This window comes from Amblyomma americanum, chromosome 3 (genome assembly GCF_052857255.1).
Source record: "Amblyomma americanum isolate KBUSLIRL-KWMA chromosome 3, ASM5285725v1, whole genome shotgun sequence".
Lineage (NCBI taxonomy): Eukaryota > Metazoa > Arthropoda > Arachnida > Ixodida > Ixodidae > Amblyomma > Amblyomma americanum.
This window is the reverse complement of record NC_135499.1, coordinates 10,228,162-10,248,741: the sequence shown is the minus strand read 5'-3', so window position 1 is coordinate 10,248,741 and position 20,580 is coordinate 10,228,162. Positions and strand designations below refer to the sequence as shown.

At 47.1% G+C, this 20,580-nt stretch overlaps 1 protein-coding gene and 1 long non-coding RNA gene across 20 annotated transcripts in view; one reads left to right on the top strand and one right to left on the bottom strand.

Moving 5' to 3' along the window:
- Positions 1 to 20,580, bottom strand: part of LOC144124450 (uncharacterized) — a 425,125-nt gene that overhangs the window by 126,200 nt on the left and 278,345 nt on the right. For all 18 annotated transcript variants that reach the window (XR_013313175.1, XR_013313176.1, XM_077657111.1 and 15 more), the window contains one exon: positions 17,932 to 18,052. Coding sequence is in view for 16 of the 18 variants with exons in the window: in XM_077657111.1 (XP_077513237.1) it covers positions 17,932 to 18,052 (121 nt within the window). In the remaining 2 variants the exon portion in view is untranslated. The remainder of the gene's footprint in view (positions 1 to 17,931; positions 18,053 to 20,580) is intronic.
- Positions 7,995 to 19,834, top strand: LOC144124452 (uncharacterized). Of its 2 annotated transcripts, none has more exons than XR_013313177.1 (3): positions 7,995 to 8,478; positions 17,897 to 18,081; positions 19,682 to 19,834. It is a non-coding gene; the product is annotated as an uncharacterized LOC144124452 (long non-coding RNA). The 2 variants fall into 2 exon arrangements; XR_013313178.1 differs by lacking the exon at positions 7,995 to 8,478 and adding an exon at positions 16,497 to 16,785.

The following is a 20,580-nucleotide window of genomic DNA, read 5'->3' as shown; positions in this document are numbered from 1 at the left end:
ATTGACAGTTCCAGCAACACTGAACTTCATGAAGCGTTAGAAGCAGTCCAAAACCGAGCTGCTCGTTTCATAACATCCAAATATGATTCTCGGCTGAGCGTTACTAATATCAAATCTTCCGTTGGTCTAACCCCCCTGTCATCACGGCGTAAGATAGCAAGACTTTGCCTTTTTCACAAACTTTATTATAAATTTCCCGCAATTACGTGCAAGCCTTATTCTGCCCCCCTTGAGATCTTCCCGACGTTTGTTTAATTGCAACAGTGTTCAGCGTATTCATGGTAGCACTAAAGCTTTCAATAATTCATTTTTTGCAAACTGTTATATCCGAGTGGAATGTACTCCCTGACGGTATTGTCAATGAAACCAACTCAGTAAAATTTAAACACTTTTTGACTGCTTATTTCTCTCCTCAATTCCAGTAGAATGCCTTTTATTTACCTATTTATTGTCTTGGTAATTTCAATGCGTTTACTGTGTTTATTTGTGCTTGCCATTTATATTTGTGTTCTATCTTTGTGACCCGTTATTACCATTTGTTCCCCCCCCCCCCCCTTATGTAATGCCCCATTGGGGCCTTTAAGGGAAAATAAATGATGATGATGATGATGATGTCCTGCCACCAAACGCAACATCGGTGCTTCAACCCTTGGACCAGGGGATAATATGTGCGGTGAAGGTTGGTTTTAGGAAACGTCTGATTGAATGGCTCCTGCAGAACCTGAGGACTGAAAGACACCCAAAAATCGACCACTTAGGAGCCATGTCTATGCTGAGTTGGTCGTGAAATGGTGTCAAAAATGAAACTATATGGATCTGCTTCCAACATTTTGCTCTCTGCTTTCCCGGAGAAGATGGAGCAAATTCTTTGTCGGGTGAGCTGAATGAAGCCGTCGTGTGCCGCAGATAACGAGGACACCATTGCTGCAAATTGTGATGAGGACTTTGAGAACCTGGCCCATCTGTTTCGACACACTCCGAGCACTAAGCATGGTTCATCGCTAGTGCGCGTCGACAGAAGGCAGTGGTCTCACCTGTTCGGAGTTCATCAGTAACACTGAAAAATGTGTCCTCTTTGAGGCAATGAAGATAATTAAGAAACAAAAAATTTCACTCTGTAATCTGCTAGAAGTACAGTGAAACCTCGTTATAGCGAACAAGTAAAAAAATCGTAAAATAGTTCACTACAGCCATAATTCCTAATATGAATGAATGAATGAGCTGTTTATTTAGAAAGGGAGGCTCAAGGCTGTTTATCTGGAAATTAGATTGTTAAGGAAGGGTAAAGTAGGGGTCTATTGATACATGAAGGGACGGCATGGGTGGTCTAGCCATGCTTTACACTGCTTTGTAGAGGCCACTTATCTTATCATATTTGCCAATACCTTCCAAGATGCCGTTCGCTCCCGCTCTGGTCAATGCACGAAAGTCTTCGCCATCGGTGGGAAAGCCATGCTTGGCAATGAGGTCGTCGCGTCCCTTGCGGAACTCTGAACAATGCCAAACTGGGTGCCACAGGTCAGCACGACACGTACAGCCACAGTACAGGCACTTCACAACGTCAATATTGCCCCCTTGATGCCAGCGAAGGCCGGTAAGCCATTTATGGATGATGTTTGGCGTGCAGGCGGCATCGGCGATGCCCAAGAGAATGCGCAGCATTCTGTGCCCAGAGACCTGGGGGCAGGTGATGCTCTACACTGTGTGCCTGAGCACTGCCTGCAGGTCCCTCCAGAACTAGGGAGCAGAAGGTTTCGTCCAGTACAATAGATTTTCTGTGACCCTGGCTCCCTCGGCAACGACGAGCTTCCCATACCCTGCAAAGAAGTTGTCGTGCAAGGGAAAGCTAGTGTCCTCCCAAAGGTGAATAGCTTGCTCACACTAGAGCCGAAGTTTTGCGAGCATCCGCGACTCAACAAAATGGAACTACTTTCACTTGTTTGGACAGCCACGAAAACAGCAACTATGGATGAAGCCAACAGGTGCCCCTAACTAAAGAAAGGAAGCACGCACTGCCTCAATGCCGCCATGGCAACCCTCAGGGATGCAGACATCAAGCTGCTTCAGTCCAACAATGAGGGTGGCTTCATTGTGATGCCTAATGACTGCGCAGGTGTGTGTCTAGTTCCTTTTTTTGCACCTCAAGCGCTGATACATCCTCTCAGTCACCTTCTTTTACACTAGTTTCCAGAATTCAAAAGGCTGTGACATGACATGAAAACTTTATTCCCCGAGACATATAAAGAGAAATTGCTTCTGACAATTCTATAAATGCGTCAGAGCCAAAGAGAAACTATGTGTGAGCAGCGTCGGCTCTTCTGTCGGCTACCGACTCTCCCCGGCGCGCCTGCGGTTGCGAGTGGGGGTGCTGCCGCAATTGGAACAGCGGCCCTTCCATTGACGCTCCTTTGAGCGCTGAGTACGCGGTTGAAAATAAACAAAAAAAACTTGGACGACGCCTACTAAGAGCAGAACGCGAATGTGTTATCGGACCGCCGCCACTTATCAGCAGACGCAATCTGCGGCCACGTGTCGGGTGCCAGTTAGCTGCTTGTCGACAGCCACCATCGGCGGCCTCACGCGGATTAGGGATGCTGGTTCTGCGCATTGACATAGCAGCTGCTCAAGGCCAGCACCAAGAGCGATGCGACGGAGCCACGCAGCAAATAAATGCAACCCCGCTGCAGCATTCCTGATATCTCATTTGTCTCGCCTTTATTTATGGTGCGATGCATTGGTTTTGATTTTAAGCCGACCCCCCCCCCCCGCCCCTTTAGATTTTCAAATTTTGAAAAATAGGTCAACTTACAATCGTGTAAATACGGTACATCTGACTGTTGCCCATGGCTAGTTTTGTTTTGAATGTTTATAGGCTACCCTTCATTCTTTAGAGCGAAACAATTCCTTCATATTAAACTTCCTAATGAAATCCAGGGTTCGACGGAAACCCGTCTGGTCGGGTATGTTCATGGCGGAAAATCTTCAAGCGCCGACCAATCGTTAAAAAGGATTACGTTTCGGCCCCGGCTTACGGGGGCCTTGTTCCTAATATTATACTTTCGACTTGCTGATAAGATTTGATAGCTTTGCCAGTTCTATTCCTTCTATGGGGTTAGAGGCTTTTATGAAGTCGAGAGTTGGACGAAAACTCGTCTGGTCGGGGACAATCATAATAAAACTTAAAAGGAGGACGCCGACCAAAAGTAAAAAACAAAAAACAACAAAATGACGTTTCGGCTCCCGTACGGGAGCCTTGTTCACAAAGAGGATTAGGAAGTGCATCAGGATTAAATACGTTTGAAAACAGGGCGCAGGGAGCGTGCGTATACAGGAGTTAGATTTCCAGTGTTGCGATTGAGGGTGCGATTAGTCGCTTGAATGAATAACGATTCGAGGTGAAGGCAACGGTACAGATTCTTTTCAGTTGCCAGCACCTGTGCCCTACCCCAGTCAATATCGTGGCCAGTTGATGCGGAGTGTTCGGCGATAGCATTAGAGTTCACTTTTTGTTTTTTAACATGTTTACAGTGTTGTTTTAAAATCACCAGTCTCGCCGATGTAGACGCTGTCACAATCGGAACACGGGACGCTGTAAACAACGCCAGGGTACTTTTCTTTGGGGAGAACGTCTGACATTAACCAGCGCATGCCGTAGTTTCCTTGTGGGGACATGGGCAACGTGAACTTGGAATGTGCGCAGAATGCGCGCCAAGGCTTCGCTTAATCCGGGTGTGTAGGGAACAGCGGCACGTTTCAGAGGGGACAACAGGGAAGTTTCACGTGTCGGGCAAGATAACTGCTTTTCAACGGATGCCACAAAAGCAGCTGGGTACTCGTTGCGCGCGAGTTCTTGCCGTACAGTACCAAAATCGACTGCCCGATCTTCAGGAAAACTGCACATGCGTTCTGCGCGCTTGAACAAGGTTGTGGCAACAGATTTCTTTTGATTAGCCAGGTGCACAGATTTGAAGTTAAGGTATCTTCTGGTGTGGGAGGGCTTCCTGTAAACGCTGAATGATAGCTTTCCACTGTTTCGTTCTACCAATACGTCCATGAAGGGCAACGCGTCATTCGTTTCTTCTTCGACGGTGAAATCAATCGATTCTTCAATGGAATTGAATGGGACGAAAAGGCCAGCAAATCAACTTTCCGAATGAGGCAGAAGCAGTCATCTACATATCTAAGGAAAATTCTTCGCGGTGATGGGAATGTTTCAAGGGCATGGCGCTCAACAAATTCCATAGTCAGAATCGCGACAGTCACTGAGATAGAGGCGCCCATTGGTGTGCCCTGAAATTGTCGGTAAAAAGAGCCTTGGAAGACGAAATAAGTGTTGTCCAGGCAGAACTGTAAGAGCCTGAGGAGATCTGGAATGTCAATGGGGGCCCTTGTGGTAAACAATTGTCAGCTTCAAGAGCAGCAGAACACACTTGTACGGCGAGGTCAACGGGAACGCATGTGAAAAGCGACTTGACGTCAAACGAAACCATGTGCTCGTCATCGTCCGGTAATTCGTCGCTTACTGGATAACGTCAAAGACGTTCTCCCAAAAGAAAAGTACCCTGGCGTTGTTTACAGCGTCCCGTGTTCCGATTGTGACAGCGTCTACATCGGCGAGACTGGTGATTTTAAAACAACACTGTAAACATGTTAAAAACAAAAAAGTGAACTCTAATGCTATCGCCGAACACTCCGTATCAACTGGCCACGATATTGACTGGGGTAGGGCACACGTGCTGGCAACTGAAAAGAATCTGTACCATCGCCTTCACCTCGAATCATTATTCATTCAAACAACTAATCGCACCCTCAATCACAACACTGGAAATCTAACTCCTGTATTTGCACGCTCCCTGCGCCCTCTTTTCAAACGTATTTAATACTGATGCACTTCCTAATCCTTCTCATTGTGAACAAGGCTCCCGTACGGGAGCCGAAACGTCATTTTGTTGTTTTTTGTTCTTTACTTTTGGTCGGCGTCCCCCATTTTAGAGGCTTTTATGCTTTGGTGTTTCTGAAAGGGACTCTGAAACAGCTTCTGAGGAGAGTACATAAACTCACGTAATTACTACATTCTCTCATCAAGAACACCCGCACCAAATAATACACTTCTACAATCAGCAGGGAACCCACAATCATGCGCAAAAGTTGACAACCTTGCGGCGACTTTTCATGCCCTGAGTAATTATGCTCAGAGATAATTGGTCAGATACTTCCAGGCATCACGCAGCTACGATGGGCATGGCCAGTAAGCAGCATTGCTCCAGCGAGACAGGAAGCACCGTCAGGCAGACAAGCGCCAACCTTTGAGCGTTCAAAAAGTGAAGAGAGGAGAGGGACGTATGCGAAGGTGCTGAAATTAAAAATTTTCAATGCAGATAATTCATCATCATCATCAGCCTGACTACACCCACTGCAGGGCAAAGGCCTCTCCCATGTCTCTCCAATTAATTAACCCTGTCCTTTGCCAGCTGCACCCACCCTATGCCTGCAAACTCTCTCATCCACCCACCTAACCTTCTGCCGCCCCCTGCTATGCCTGCCTTCTCTTAGAATCCACTCCGTTACCCTTGAAGAAAGCAGCTGTCTTGCCTTTGCATCACATGCCCTGCCCAAGCCCATTTCTTCCTATTGATTTCGGCTAGAATGTCATTAACATGCATTTGTTCCCTCGCCCACTCTGCCCGCTTCCGGTCTCTTAACGTTACACCTATCATTTTTCTTTCCATGGCTCGCTGCGTTGCCCTTAATTTAGGCTGAATCATTCTCGTTAGCCTCCACGTTTCTGCCCCGTAGGTGAGTACCGGTAAGATACAGCTGTTGTACACTTTTTCTCTTGAAGGATATTGGTAACCTGCTCTTCATGATCTGATGGAACCTGTAATATGCACTCCACCCCATTTTTATCCTTCTAGTTATTTCCCTCTCATGATCTGGATCAGTTGTCACTATCTGCCCTAAGTAGACAAATTCCTTTACCACTTCCAGCCCCTCGTTGCCAATTGTGAACTGCTGTTCCACTGCTATACTGTTAAACATTACTTTGGTTTTCTGCATGTTATTTTTAGACCCACCATTCTGCTCTGTCTTCTGTCTAACTCACTGATCATGATTTGCAGCTCATCTCCTGAGTGACTACAAGGCAATGTCATCAGTGAATCGCAGATTATTTAGCTATTCTCCATTAAATCTTATCCCCAACTGTTCCCAATTCAGGCCTCAGAATACTTCGTGTAAATAGGCGGTGAACAGCATTGGCGAGGTTGTGTCCCCTTGCCTGACGCCATTTTTATTGGAATTTCATTGCTGACTTTATGGAGGACTATGGTAGCTGTACAGTTCCTATATATATCTTCCAGTATTACATAAGCCTCATCTACACCCTGATTCCGCAATGCATGTATGACTGCAGAGGTTTTCACTGAGTCAAATGCTTTCTCGTAATCAATGAAGGCTATATGTGGGGGTTGGTTATAATCTGCGCATTTCTCTATCACCTGATTGATAGTGTGAATATGATCTCTCTTGGAATATCCTCTGCGAAAGCCTGCGTGATCATTTGGTTGACTAAAGTCTAAGGTTGCCCTGACTCTAGTAGCGATTACATTAGCATATACCTCGTAGGCAACAGACACTAAGCTGATCGGTCTGTAATCTTCAAGTCCTTGGTGTCGCCTTTCTTATCAATTAAGATTATGTTTGCGTTCTGCCAAGCTTCTGGTACGGTCGAGATCATAAGGCATTGCGTATACAGGGTGGCTATTTTTTCTTCCACAATCTCCCCTCCATCCTTCAACAGATCTACTGTTGCCTGATCCTCACCAGCTGCCTTTCCCCGTTGCATTGCTCCCCAAGGCTTTCATTACTTCCTCTTTCGTTACTGGCGGGATGACGTATTGATGAGCGCTACATTCTGATTAGCTTGGCTACTGTAAGATTTGCGTAGAACTCTTCGGCTACGGACTAGGATGTCATTAACCTGCGTTTGTTCCCTCACCCACTCTGCCCACTTCCGCTTATACCTATCATTTTTCTTTCCATGGCTCGCTGCGTTGTCCTTAGCTTGAGCTGAACCCTTTTCGTCAGCCTCCACGTTTCTGCCCCGTAGGTGAGTACTGGTAAGATACAGCTGTTGTACACTTTTCTCTTCAGGGATATTGGTAAAGTGCTATTCATGATCTGAGAGAACCTGCCACATGCGCTCCACCCCATTCTTATCCTTCTAGTAATTCTCTTTCATGATCAGGATCAGCACTCACTACCTGCCCTAAGTAGATGGAATCACTTACCACTTCCGGCATCTCGCTACCAAGTGTGAAGCGCTGCTCCCTTGCGAGACTGTTGAACATTACTTTGGTCTTCTGCTTGTTATTTTTAGACGGACCAATCTGCACTGCCTGCCTAACTCACTGATGAAATCTGCAGTTCATCTCCCGAGTGACTCAGCAAGGCAATGTCATCAGCGAATTGCAGATTATTTAGGTATTCTACATTAACTCTTATCCCTAACTGTTCCCAATTCATGTCTCGGAATACCTCCTGTAATCAGGCGGTGAACAGCATTGGCGAGATTGTATCTCCCTGTCTGACGCTCTTCCTTATTGGAATTTTACTGCTGACTTTATGGAGGACTATGTTAGCTGTGCTGTTGCTATAGATATATTCCAGTGTTTTTACATAAGGTTCTTCTACACCCTGATTCTGCAATGCCTGTATGACTGCTGGGGTTTCCACTGAGTAAAATGTTGTCTCGTAATCAATGAACAGTGCTGACACGACCCTTGCTCAGATTGAGGAAAATATGATCGCATGCAAGCGGAACGCCACCCAAACGACAATAAACAAGTTCTTCAAGCCACTGCAGCAATAACACCAGCTGCCCTGACGGTACACATGTACCACATAATAAACCGGCAGTCGGCTGCATTTTTGAACGTCTCTTTTTATAGCCACTTCACTGATGCTTTGGCAGGGTTTCGGAAACCCGGTACTTCACCCTTTACCCTCTAGATTCGAGGAAAAAAGGTGCGTTTTTTTTGCATGTATTCATTTTTTCGGACTGCCTGAATTTTCGGACGTTTTTACGTTCCCTAGAGGGTCCGAAAAATCGGTCATTGACTGCGACGACAGCATGATGGTCGCTTATTCCCGGAATGACACGTACAAAATTCACAAAATTTCGCGAGCTACAAAAAAAAAAATCTAATATGTTAGTTTCATGAGTTGGTTCAACGACATACTGTGTTAACCCAAAAGATTCAGCAATACCTTTCATCTCCAAGTTTAAGCTTCCACCAGCTGTGTGCTCACAAGTGCCGTCGTGCCACTTTAGCTCAGGCAAAATAAAGTCACCTGCCCGTAAAAAAGTATGAAATGAGGCCTCGGAAACGATATCATGTAAAATCTGAAGCGTGTCGACGGTCGGGTTTGGTGGCCGATAAAAAGGCACCCGCTGCAAATGAAGAACTGTCTGGCAAGGTAATTTTGCACCATACTGATTCCACAGTGTCATGACCTATATCTAGTTCACAGGAGTTTAAAAGAGCAGCGAACTAGAAGAAAGACGCCACCACCCACACGGGATCTGTCTTTCCGATACGCAATGAAATCATTGGGAAGCACTTCGCTATCGCTAATGAAAGGGTCTAGCCACGATTCAGTCCCAAAGACTATATCGGCCTTCACAGAGTCGATAAGAGCAGCAAGGTCGTCAACTTTATTAACGACACTCCTGCAATTCACTGTTACTGTAGCCAGATCAAAATTTTCGCGCCCTTTTTCCCCATGTTTGGGTCATTTATTTTTCACAGTTTCAACGACTTCTTCTTTTTCTTTGTCCCACCTAAACGTCTTGCCGTTAACAACCACTTTATCAATGCTTAGTTTGACTCGAGTTTTTCTATCCACTTTAATAACCTTCGCATACTCCTAAAGCCGTTTACGAATATTTTTTGTTTCAGGTGAGTAGTCTTGGTCGATGCTGTATGAAGTTCGTTTTAACTTCTTGGCATTAGAGAAAACATTCGATTTTTCTTTGTAGGAAGCAAAACTGACGATCGGCTGTTTCTTCATTTCGTCATAGCGACCTACAGTCGAAACCCGCAATAACGAAATCGCCGGGGACAGCAAAAAAATTCGCTTTCGCGAGAATTTCGTTGCCGCGAAAATGAGACAGAAAAGATAGAAAACAGCCCGCAAAAAGAAAATTTATTGCCAAAAGTCAGTCAGCTTAGTTTGCCGAGCCTTGCCTTGCAGCAACTTCATGGTTCTATTCTCACACTGCAAGAAGTGATCCATTGCCACGTCGTCGTCGTGTGCGCCTAAGAACGACCGGATCGTGTCAAAGGCGTCCAACACATTCCTCGGGTTCGGGTTTACCGTCTCTCCATGTTGTGGACCTTGGTCCTCGGTGTCGTCAGTTTCGCACACGTTTTTTGGCTGGCGGAGACATCTCAAACGCAAACGTGCGGACTGCTGCTCATACACACCGCCACCACACACAACGAACACATGTGCACCGCTCGCAGGCCTAAACGTGCAGCGCTGATGATCTAGTGTCGCCCCCTGATGGTGTCGCTGCGAGGCTGCCTTCCCTGAACATAGCCTCCGAGATAAACAACAACGCGGAACCGATCACAGAGGACACGCGCTGCGCCGGTATGGTGGCTAGCACCGGCTCAAGGTGGCTAAAGTTTTTAAAGTTGTTCCGGCTGCAAGGTTGCCAGGCGCCAATGCTCTCGCTGTAGCCACGCAAGCGCGCTATTGCAGTTTGCTCAATTTGAGTGCTTTTTTGACGCTGTTATTCATAATATGGGAGACAGTATGCGGACCGACGCTGCAGCAAATTTCGTTATCGTGGGATTGCGGTACAAAAATGTTTCGTTACCGAGAGATACGAAATACATTGGCCCCTATGGGCATTTGCCGGGATCTCGGAAATATTTCGTTGCGGCGAGAATTTCGTATTCTCGAGATTTCGCTATCGCGGGTTTCGACTGTATATGGTACGCTCTTTCCACTGACTGCAAGTCAATACCTAAATTATTTTTACAAATGTTTTTGAGCAATTGTTCAGACTGCTCCCACATTTCTGATTCGCTATCCTTGACGTACAAGAGCCAGCAGGAACCGTCCGGATGAGAGACACTGGCAGAGCACTTTATTGGCAGATGAAACGTAACCAAGCCAGCGGCAGGAAACTCCAGTCAGTTTTGGTTTCAACTCCTTCAGCGCACCAGGCGACTGGAGGTTGTGTTGGGTTCTATGTCACATAAACGACTAAGGCTATCATACACCAAACATGAGGTTAAATGTCTGTTTATTTATTTGACTAAATTTTTTCCAATCTATGCTCTGTTTAGAACATTTGCTTCCTTTAAAAACCTAAAAACACAGAAGAAATCAACAAGACCGCTTTCACTTAAGAGCAGTGTTGGATGAAACAGTATGTGTTCACTGTAAAACATAGCAAAATCTTTTCCTTAGTGTTTCCAGTTTTCTGCACGAAAGAATAACATGGTTTACTGTAAGCTTATCACCGCATGATTCACATAGGGGTTTCAGTATGATCAGATCTTGTCAGATATTGTTTTGTCAGTATGAAGTTATGAGCAAGGTGTGTGCCCTATATGAAGCCGGCAGAAGATTCCTTTCTTGAAACGTTCCTGGCGTGTGCAAGACTTCCATTCACCTAAGGCTGGCTTTACAGAGTGTAGTTCGTTGTTAACTTCGTTGTTACAGACTGCCTTCTGAGGCTATCATGCACCATGCTCAAGGTATAGGAAAATTGTTCTCTGCAGAATTTTACAAAAACTGTGACAAACACTGGTGCTGTATGAGGAAAACCAGCGAAAAGGACGCATTCACAAGGAGGAGAAGTACACAGGACAACGATCCTTGGACCCCTTGGCACCTGACGACCCTTTTAGCGCTCGGACCTCGATGGACGTCGTGGACTACTTATCCGCTACCAGTGTGAATGCCAATTCCGCCTTTTCCGTGGACATCGAAGACCTCTTCTATTCAGTTCCCCAAAAGGACTTGTTAGTTACTGTGCGGGATCTCATCGAAAACCGAGGTGCAGTGGCCTTCCAGAACAGCTCGGGCATAGCGGTGAATTCCTTTTTGGAACTTTTGACTTGCTACCTTTCTTCCACTGTGGTAGAACATAAAAACTGCAGGTACATACAGAAGCAGGGCATTCCCATTGGCTCGTGTGTAGCTCCTATTTTGTGCCACATATTTTTATCCCATTTTGACAATTTGTTGCATGATACCCTTATTGACGATCGAGTAGTGAAAGTATTTAGGTATGTAGACGATTTCTTAATTTTCTTGAAACTAACTTCCCGTGACAGTGTCGAAGCGGCTGCAAATGACATTTTGACCTTCTTTACCGATACCTGTCCTGACTTGAGTTTTACTCATGAAGTGCCCCTTGAGGACTCAATTAGATTTTTAGATTTGACTCTCACCTTCTCTGATGAAAGCCATGTTTGCTGGAGCTACCCTCCACGGACCAAGAAAAGCCTGCTGCCCTTCTCCTCCTCACATTCCAAACTTGTGAAGAGAGGCATTGCCAACCTTTGCCTTGGTAATGCTCTGCGCAGGTCTTGTTCACACAATATGCAAAAGAGTTTCTTAGCGCAACTTGACCGCTTGAGGTCAGCGGGCTACCCTGAGGACGTCCTCGTTTCTATTGCTGAGACCTTGACCAGTAAATTTAAGTCACAGTACAAAAGAGGTGAAACGCCTAGTGAGGAATCCAGACCTGCTGTAATGCCATACCTGCATAAAATCTCACATAACGTTAAAAAGGTAGCCATGAAATACGGTGTTAAGGTAGTCTTTTCTGCGCCCACCAAACTGTCGTCGCTTTGTTCACGTATCTCAAAAATCAGCACAAAAAAGAAATGTAATGTTAAACACCAGAGCATGTTCACCAAATGCACAACCGATGTTGTTTACTCGCTCCCTCTGTCCTGTGGCAAGGCCTACATAGGTCAAACGGGTCAATGCGTCAACGACCGTATGAGGCAGCACCGCACTTCGCTGCAGCCAGGCAACACAGCAAATCTTCCAAGACATTGCAACCACTGCAAAGACTGCACCCCTCTGTTCCATAATGTCAACATCATCGGCCGCGGCAAAGCACAGATAGAACGAGAAATCTTAGAAGCTTTTAAAATCAAGCAGTTAGGAACTGAATGCGTCAGCGACAGCTCTGTCAGGTTCACGGCAAAAGAATACACTTTCATGAATGGGACATAGGTTGCCACATGTTTCTCCGCTCGCTTAATCAGTTTTGTGTTTGCTGTTTTGATAGCGTTTGTGGTGCTCACGCGCATGTGCGCCCTGTTCTGATGTTGGCGAAGTAAAGAATTTTCAGTTGTATTTCCAGCGTTGTCCTGTGTACTTCTCCTCCTTGTGAATGCGTCCTTTTCGCTGGTTTTCCTCATACCATGCACCAACTGGCCCAACAAGCTACGCTTCTTCAATACTGGTGCTGTAGAGGGCCTAAAAAGCTAGTTCGTATTTGCTAGTAATGACAAAGGAAAGAAATTTATTTTTTGTAGGGGTGTGCGAATATTGAAATTTTCGAATATGAATCGAATACGAATATGAAGAAAAAATGGCTTCGAATATTGAATCGAATATCGAATATCTGGTCAGCACAAAAAGTAAATTCAGAAAAGATAAACAAGCAGACATTGTTGCTCATATTTTTTTCAAAATAGTGTATAGACTTTGCAACTGAAATAAACAAAACTAGACTGCCTGAGCACTGTATAAAAAAAAAACATGACGTGCACAGAAATGCATACTACTTAATTGAACAGCATAACAGTATCCAACCTGTAATGTGGTCAGGCAAAATGAAATCCATAGCATGACAAGACCAAAAACAAAAATAACATGAAGGCTAGTAAAACCTTTTTAATTAGGAGTTCAAAGAACCGACACAAATGCCCGGGTTATTCGAAGGTCGATTTATAAAATGCCCCGTGGCCCCGAGAAAAAAAAAACTACCGACAATGCGGTAGTCTTATGAGGCGGCTCTATCGCACAAAGATGTGTAAGCCCTTGACGAGCCACCCATTTTAGTGGGCTGGAAGAACAACACAAATGCAAGCAAAGGGCCGGGGAACACAGACTGGCGTCGGAATGGCGAGACTGCCCCTAAAAAGGAAAAAAAAATGACCAGCGACACGTCAGTCAGCGTCTGAAAGCGGCACGGTGCTGAGATTGGACTACTGGCGAATGCACGGGCCGACAGTTGCCATTGCCACGAGCGAGTGGCGAAGCTCAGAAACCAAAACTACGCGGCCAGGTTATTTTTTTTACCTAGTGACAGGGGTCCTTGAAATGTTGTCACACCTGCCGTTACACCCACTTAAGAGGTGCATGGTTTACAGTACATCATGCAATAGGCGGAATTTTTACAGGATCGCTTGCCCTGTTGCGACACCTCGACCCGCCTCACGCAAAATTCCGCAAGTAGGCTTTCCCGCATAGTGTAGTTGACCAAAACAAGATGGCGGTGGTCACGCCCTGAGAGTTAAGGTGGCAGAACGAATGCCATGGGTGTGGGCATTAATTAGATAACATATTGTAGCGAAGAGAAAGTTGAAGTGCGATTGCCGCGTGCTGAAGACGACGCTGCTGCTGGCGGACCTGTGTTCTGATTCGTGTGTTTTTGTCGCCAATGCGTGCTCGATGTTGGTAGCTTCAGCGACGAATTCAGCTACTGTGGTAGGAGGATTGCAGACGAGGCCTCCAAAGATGTCATTCCGGATACCCCTCATCAAGGCCCGCACCTTCTTCTCTTCAGTAGCCCGAGGGTCAGCGCGGGCACTCAGACGCAGTTTGTCTTCGACGAAACTTCTCACGCTCTCGGTGGGAGCCTGGATACGAGCGTGGAGCAGATCTTCAGCATGCTGTTGCCGATGCTGGTTTGCAAATGTGCGTACCAGTTCGCTCTTGCATATCTCCCATGATGTTAGCGACGCCTCGTGATTCTCGAACCAGTATTTCGCTATGGCATCTAAGGAGAAATACAGGTTCTGCAGATATTGGTCGGGTGTCCACCCATTATGTCGAGCTACCCGTTCATAGTGCTGGACCAGGTCTTCAACATCATCAAGTCCATCGCCACGGAACGGAGTGACAGATCTTGGGGTGACAGGCACATAGACGATCCTCGGCGCAATCGCGGGGTTGGTTTGTTGTAACTGGGACGGCATGGCAGCGTTGGTCGTCCTAGATGTCCTCGATCCCGCGGGCAAGAGTCCAAATTCCGGCGCTTGGCCTTGCTGCCGTCGGCTAGCGCGAGTCTCTATTTCTCCCGAGGGCTCCAGGAAAACACGACGGCCGGGACTTAGTACCGGGCTCGAATTGCGAGGTGAGGTGAGTGGCATGAGATGCGTACCCAGCAGCTCCACCAAATGTCACAACTTGCTTGACGTAGAGGCCGGCGGCAAGCACAGCTGGTGATAGCCGGAGCACAAGAACACACGAACCAGAACACAGGTCCGCCAGCAGCAGCGTCGTCTTCGGCACGTGCCATCGCACTTCGACTTTCTCTTCGCTACACTAAAATAGTGTAGCGAAGAGAAAGTTGAAGTAGGTTGGCCGCGTGCCGAAGACGACCTTGCTGCTGGCGGACCTGTGTTCTTGTCGGATGGTGGAGGGAAGGATTCTACGGCAGCCGTTTTCTCTGGATCTGGATTCACACCCATTTGGCTGACGACATGGCCTAGGAATTTCAGCTCACTGTATGCGAAGCGGCACTTCGAAGGGTTGAGCGTGAGTCCGGCGGTTAGGAGAGCTTGAAGAACCGCTTCAAGGTGCACAAGATGAGTCAGCGAAAGTGCTGGAGAAGATGACAACGTCATCCAGATACACGAGACACGTCTGCCACTTCAGTCCGGCGAGCACAGTATCAGTGACTAATTGAAATGTCGCGGGCGCTGTACACAGACCACACGGCATGTCCTTAAACTCGTAGAGCCCATCCGGTGTTATAAATGCGGTCTTCTCGCGGTCCGCGCTCATCCACTTCAATCTGCCAGTATCCACTCTTCCAGTCGATGGACGAAAAATAGCGGGCATGACTGAGACGGTCGAGAGTGTCGTCGATGAGAGGTAGTGGATACACGTCCTTCTTGGTCACCTTATTGAGTCGCCTGTAGTCAACGCAAAATCGAAGGGTCCAGTCTTTTTTCTTGACCAGTACTACAGGGGCGGCCCACGGACTGTCGGATGGCTGGATGACGTCGTCATTAATCATTTCACGCACTTGCTCTTGTATGGTTTCCCTCTCCTTCAAGGAAACGCGGTATGGCGGTTGGCGAATCGGGGGCGTCGCGGTATCGACAATAATTCTATGATTGGCGACGGGCATCTGGCGAACTCTGGATGTCGTCGCGAAACAGTTGTAGTATCGATGCACAAGCGAGAACAGTTTGTGTCTGTGGGAAGGCTCAAGCTTGGGATCGATGTCCAGGGGCAACGCTGTAATGTCACATGACCCGGGCGGGGCCTCCTCCTCAGGCAGCGCAGCAGCTTCGCGAACGTCGCTAAGTTCGTCCAGTTGGGCTATAACTACCCCTTTCGTCAGGTGCTGCGGCTCTTCCTGAAGTTGGTCACTGAAATGTTGACACGCCCACGTTGAACATTGGCGATCCCTCGCACTACCTCAATGCCCTGCGAAAGTAGCATCTGGACACTTCCTTCGAGAACGCCTTCGCCACATGCGGTGGTATCGGTTTGGACCGGCAGGAAAACGGTCGACAATGGCGGCAAGTGAACATGGTTGGCATCAACTTTCATGGCAGCGCGGGGGGGGGGTCGAGGAGGTATTGGTGATGAAGAACATGCGCGGAGGGTCAACTTGTTCAGCCCTACGTCGATTACAGTGCCATACTCACGGAGAAAGTCCATGCCAAGAATAAAGTCTTTGGAGCAATTCTCCAGGATCATGAATGTGGCTGGGCACGTCTCACCTTGAATCTCAACGCGGGAAGTGCACTTGCCAACAGGGTTTACGAGGTGACCTCCCGCGGTACGTATGGACGGGCCGTCCCAAGGGGTGGTAACCTTGTGAAGACGCCGAGAGAAGTTGCCGCTGAAGACCGAGTAATCTGCACCCGTGTCTACAAGCGCCGTTACTTCACGACCGTCGATTATAATGTTTACATTGCTAGAGGCCACAGAACAGTCTTCGCTACCAAGGGTGCCATTAGTCGAGCGGGGACATTCCAACATAGGCGGAGGTTCTTTACTGCGTGCAACACCGGCAATGCCACCTCCAGGCGTCGTCGTACTTAGTTTTCCCGACGTGGCGAAAGGTTATCACGGCGAGATCCACAAGAAGGGGGTGATGATCGGCGAGGGGGCGGCGACCGGGAGGTGCGAGATGAAGCTGACACTGGCGATTGAGAGCGTCAAAGGTAGTCCTGTATATCGCGGGGATGTTCACCGTGGCGGGGCGCGTATCAGCCCGGTTGAAACCTCGAAGCCAGAGTTCGCGGTACAGGCAGTAGCGGTGTAAGTGGTCAGGTTCATCGCAGTGGAAACACAGCGGCCTCCAGTCTGCAGTCCTCCAGATGTTGGTTTTTCTGCGGCCCAGTGGTTCCAGGTCCAGGCGTGCATCAGACGGGGGCACGAACTTGTGGCGTCGAGAGCTGGAATCGGCAGCGGCCTGGTACTGACGATGTACGGGAGGTGGACGACGGGCGGCGGCGGCATAGCTCAGAGATGGTTGGTCGGCTGCAGCTACAATGGGTACGTCTTCGGACGCCAGCGCGTGTCGCAGTTCGTCCCGAACAGCCGTCGCGATGGAGACAGATGCAGGCTGGTCAGGACAATATTACGGAAGGTTAAAAAATAAACGCGCTTTCGCGTTGCAATTGTTAGAAGTGGGTCATCCCCCATCTTGTTCGCAGCACGCGTGGTATGTGGGAAAGCCCACTTGCGGAATTGCGCACAAGGTCAAGCCTAGCGGCATCGGAATGCGATCGGTCCACGCGATAAACGATGGAAAGGAGAGAGAACAGGGCCTTTATATTGTTTTCCTGAAACCTTAAACTCTATTCAGATAATTTGCCCAGATATTGCACTTTTGCCACAAACAAATTTACGAAGGTCGGCACGGTATACGATCGCTGCCAAGTATTCGGGAATTTTCGAATATTCGGAAATTCACGAATATCATTCACGAATACGAATATGAACCGAATATGAAATATATTCGATTCGTATTCGAAATTTCGAATATTCGCAAACCCCTAATTTTTTGTTAACCAGTGTTCTAGATGACCACTTTGTAACTATGGGGTAACATAACCCCGGTGTTTGTGTGAAAGGACTTTGAGTATGCTCAGTGATCGGCAAGCTTTCTTTATCAACGCTTTTATGTGAGGCAGGAAAGCGAGTTTTTTATGAAAAGTTATGCCTAGAAATTTGTGCCCATTTTTTACAGGTAGTTTGGTTTGGCAGGGTTTTGCAATTTCACCGAGAAAGCAAATGAAAACGTGCAAGCCATTCGTCACTGGAGTTGCATCTCTGCAGTTACGAGCATGCGACATGCTGACTTTCGACCATCACCATCAGCCTGACTATGCCCACTGCAGTGCAAAGATTTCTCTCATGTCTCTCCAATTAACCCTGCCCTTTGCCAGCTGTGGCCATTGTATCCCTGCAAACTTCTTAATTTCCTCCGCCCACCTAACCTTCTGCCGCCCCCTGCTGCGCTTGCCTTCTCTTGGAATCCACTCCGTTACCCTTAAGGACCATGTGGTTATCTTGCCTTCGCAGTGCATGCCCATTCCTTCCTCTTGATTTCGACTGGGATGTCATTAACACGCGTTTGTTCCGTCACCCACTCTCATTCAAGCCTGTCTAGCTGAGCAACGAATTGTGGCCTCCCACCTGTGTTGAGCCTGTCTCGGGCTGCATCCAGCCGGCGCAGCTCACTGACACTGGTCTCCAGCTGTGTCCGCAGCTCCTGCTGCTCCCGGTGAGAGCGCTCTGTCTCCGCCTCCAACCGCTCCTACAACGACAGTGGTAGCACAACACAAGGTAAGCTGCAGAAGACCAAGCAGAGCAGCGCACAGTCGGATTGACTGGCATGAAGCAGCCACAGGCAAGGCTACAACCTAAATTAAAGGCTGTCCTGTAGCCCCTGCAGTGGCTATGGCATTCGGCTGCTGACCCGAAAGACACGGGCTCAATACCGGCCACGGCAGTCGAATTTTGATGGAGGTGAAATTCTAGAGGGCCGCATATTGTGAGATATCAGTGCACGTTAAAGAACCCCAGGTGGTCGAAACTTCCGGAGCCTTTCACTACGGGGTCCCTCATAGCCTGAGTCGCTTTGGGACGTTAAACCACCATAAACTAAACTAAGCTTTAACTTTATTTCAATGCTAACCACATAAAGTGTGAACAACAATGGGGACACAGGGCTGCCCTCCCTTCAGTTCCAGTGTTAACTAGCCCTTTCTCTGCGTGGACTGGCTCAGAACACTCTACAGGCCTTTGCATGTTCTCTGCAACACATTATTTTCATATTTATTTATTTATGAGATTACCTACAGCGCCACTTGTGGCTTTACAATAGAGGGGGGAGGCAGGGCTATAAAAAAAAATGTGCATAAAAATTTATTACAATAACGATGGAAGCATGTTATTGTCAGCAATATTTGCAAAAGATGAATATAAGGCGTTCCATTTTTGAACAATGTGTGGAAGAAACTATGATTTGACTTTGAACATATTAGCTCGAGCTGAACTTGCACACTTTGTGATTGTGATCAACATGCTCAGATCTGTATAGTGGGTGAAAATGTATTTTTCTCTTGGAATAGTAGCTCTATAGTAATAGATATTACAAAAAAACGTCAGCCTTAGTTTCCTCCTTCCCACTTCAAGAGGTTCCCATTCTAATTTGTTTTACACTTGTCATACTAAGTTCCGTAAAACACTCTCCGGGGCATGTTGGTTCATAGCTAACAAGGCACTCCTTACTACACTGGCAGACTCCTTCAATATCCATCAACCACAATAATCACTTTCGAGCTATTGTTTTTTCTATGCACCAAGCTATAACAGCAAGGTTATCCTCTAAACATCTCTTCTTTAAAGCACTTTCATTTTTTTCTTTTTTAATTGCGCCTGCTTGTCAACCTTGAACTTATGGCGACAGGTGTGCAGGATTTCAACTTGGCGCTTTCTCTTTGCCTTTAAAGTGTATTTGGTGCCAACCATGTGCAACCCTTCAGTCAAGAGTGACTGCACTTGGTTAATTAGCCAAACAGGTCCAGTCTTACGGCACCACTCTCTGGCACACTGCCTATGCTTCGTTCTACCTCACCTCTGTGCGAGAGGTGAGGTAGGACTCTTTATGTCTGTGCCTGTGTGCGGTAAATCTACAGTCTCTGCTCCACTAAGATTGTAAGGAATGTTCAACTATGAATACCAATATGTTTGGTATTCAGAACATTGAAGAAATTGATATTCGAGAATTTCTGAAAATAGCCAGCAACTGAATACCATGCTGACTTTCATAAATTTTACTGTGGCAAAACCACAATATCTGGGCACATTACCCGAATATTGAGTTTACGCTGTCAGATAAACACTACAAAGGCATCCTCTTTACTTTTTCTCTGTCTATCAGGTGGATCGATCACATCCGGACGCTGCTGGGCTTCACCCTCATGGGAAATTCTGCAAGTGGACTTTCCTACATGTGCCACCTCATGAGAACAAGACAGCAGACTGACCCTCTTTGAACAATCACAATGCAAAAACACTTTTTTTTCTTGCTTCTTTGTTTCATCTCTCCATAAAGTGTTACACACCTAAAGCATGACAAAGGTTGTGTCGCCTTCAAAGCTCTTACAGCATGAGCTCTGCCACCTCGTTCGGTCAACTAGGAGGGAAAGCCCACTTGAGAAATTTTGCACGAGGCTCCCGAAGGGGCTGGGTTAGGGTTGGGGGGCCTAACGTCCCAAAGTGACTAAGGCTATGAGGGACACCATATGAAGGACTCCGGAAATTTGGGCCACCTGGGGTTCTTTAACGTGCACTGACATCGTACAGTACACGGGCCTCTAGCATTCCGCCTCCATCGAAATGTGGCTGCCGCGGCTGGGATCGAACCCGCGTCTTTCAAGTCAGCAGCCGAGCGCCATAACCACTGAGCCATTGTGGCAGCCCCAAAGGGGCAAGTAGAGGTGTCACAGCAGGACAATTTCACCCACACTGTGCAGGAGGTTGTGAAATGGCTCACTCTAAAGGCGAAAAGGTGCGTATTCAGTTTAAGGGCAACTCAAGGGGTTTTTCAAGGTCCAAGTATTGAGATGAAACTTTTACTGTATATCTTCCTCTTTGTCCCAATCCTTCCCACCAAGTATGGGAGCTGTATCGCGATTGACTCCAACGCAAATAAATTTTAACCTTTGCCATTAATCTTTACCAGAAATTAACATTTACCAGAATTTACCTTTAACCTTTACCAGAATTTAACCTCTGATTTCTACAGGCAACACTGCATTTGAGACGTTACAAACCAAA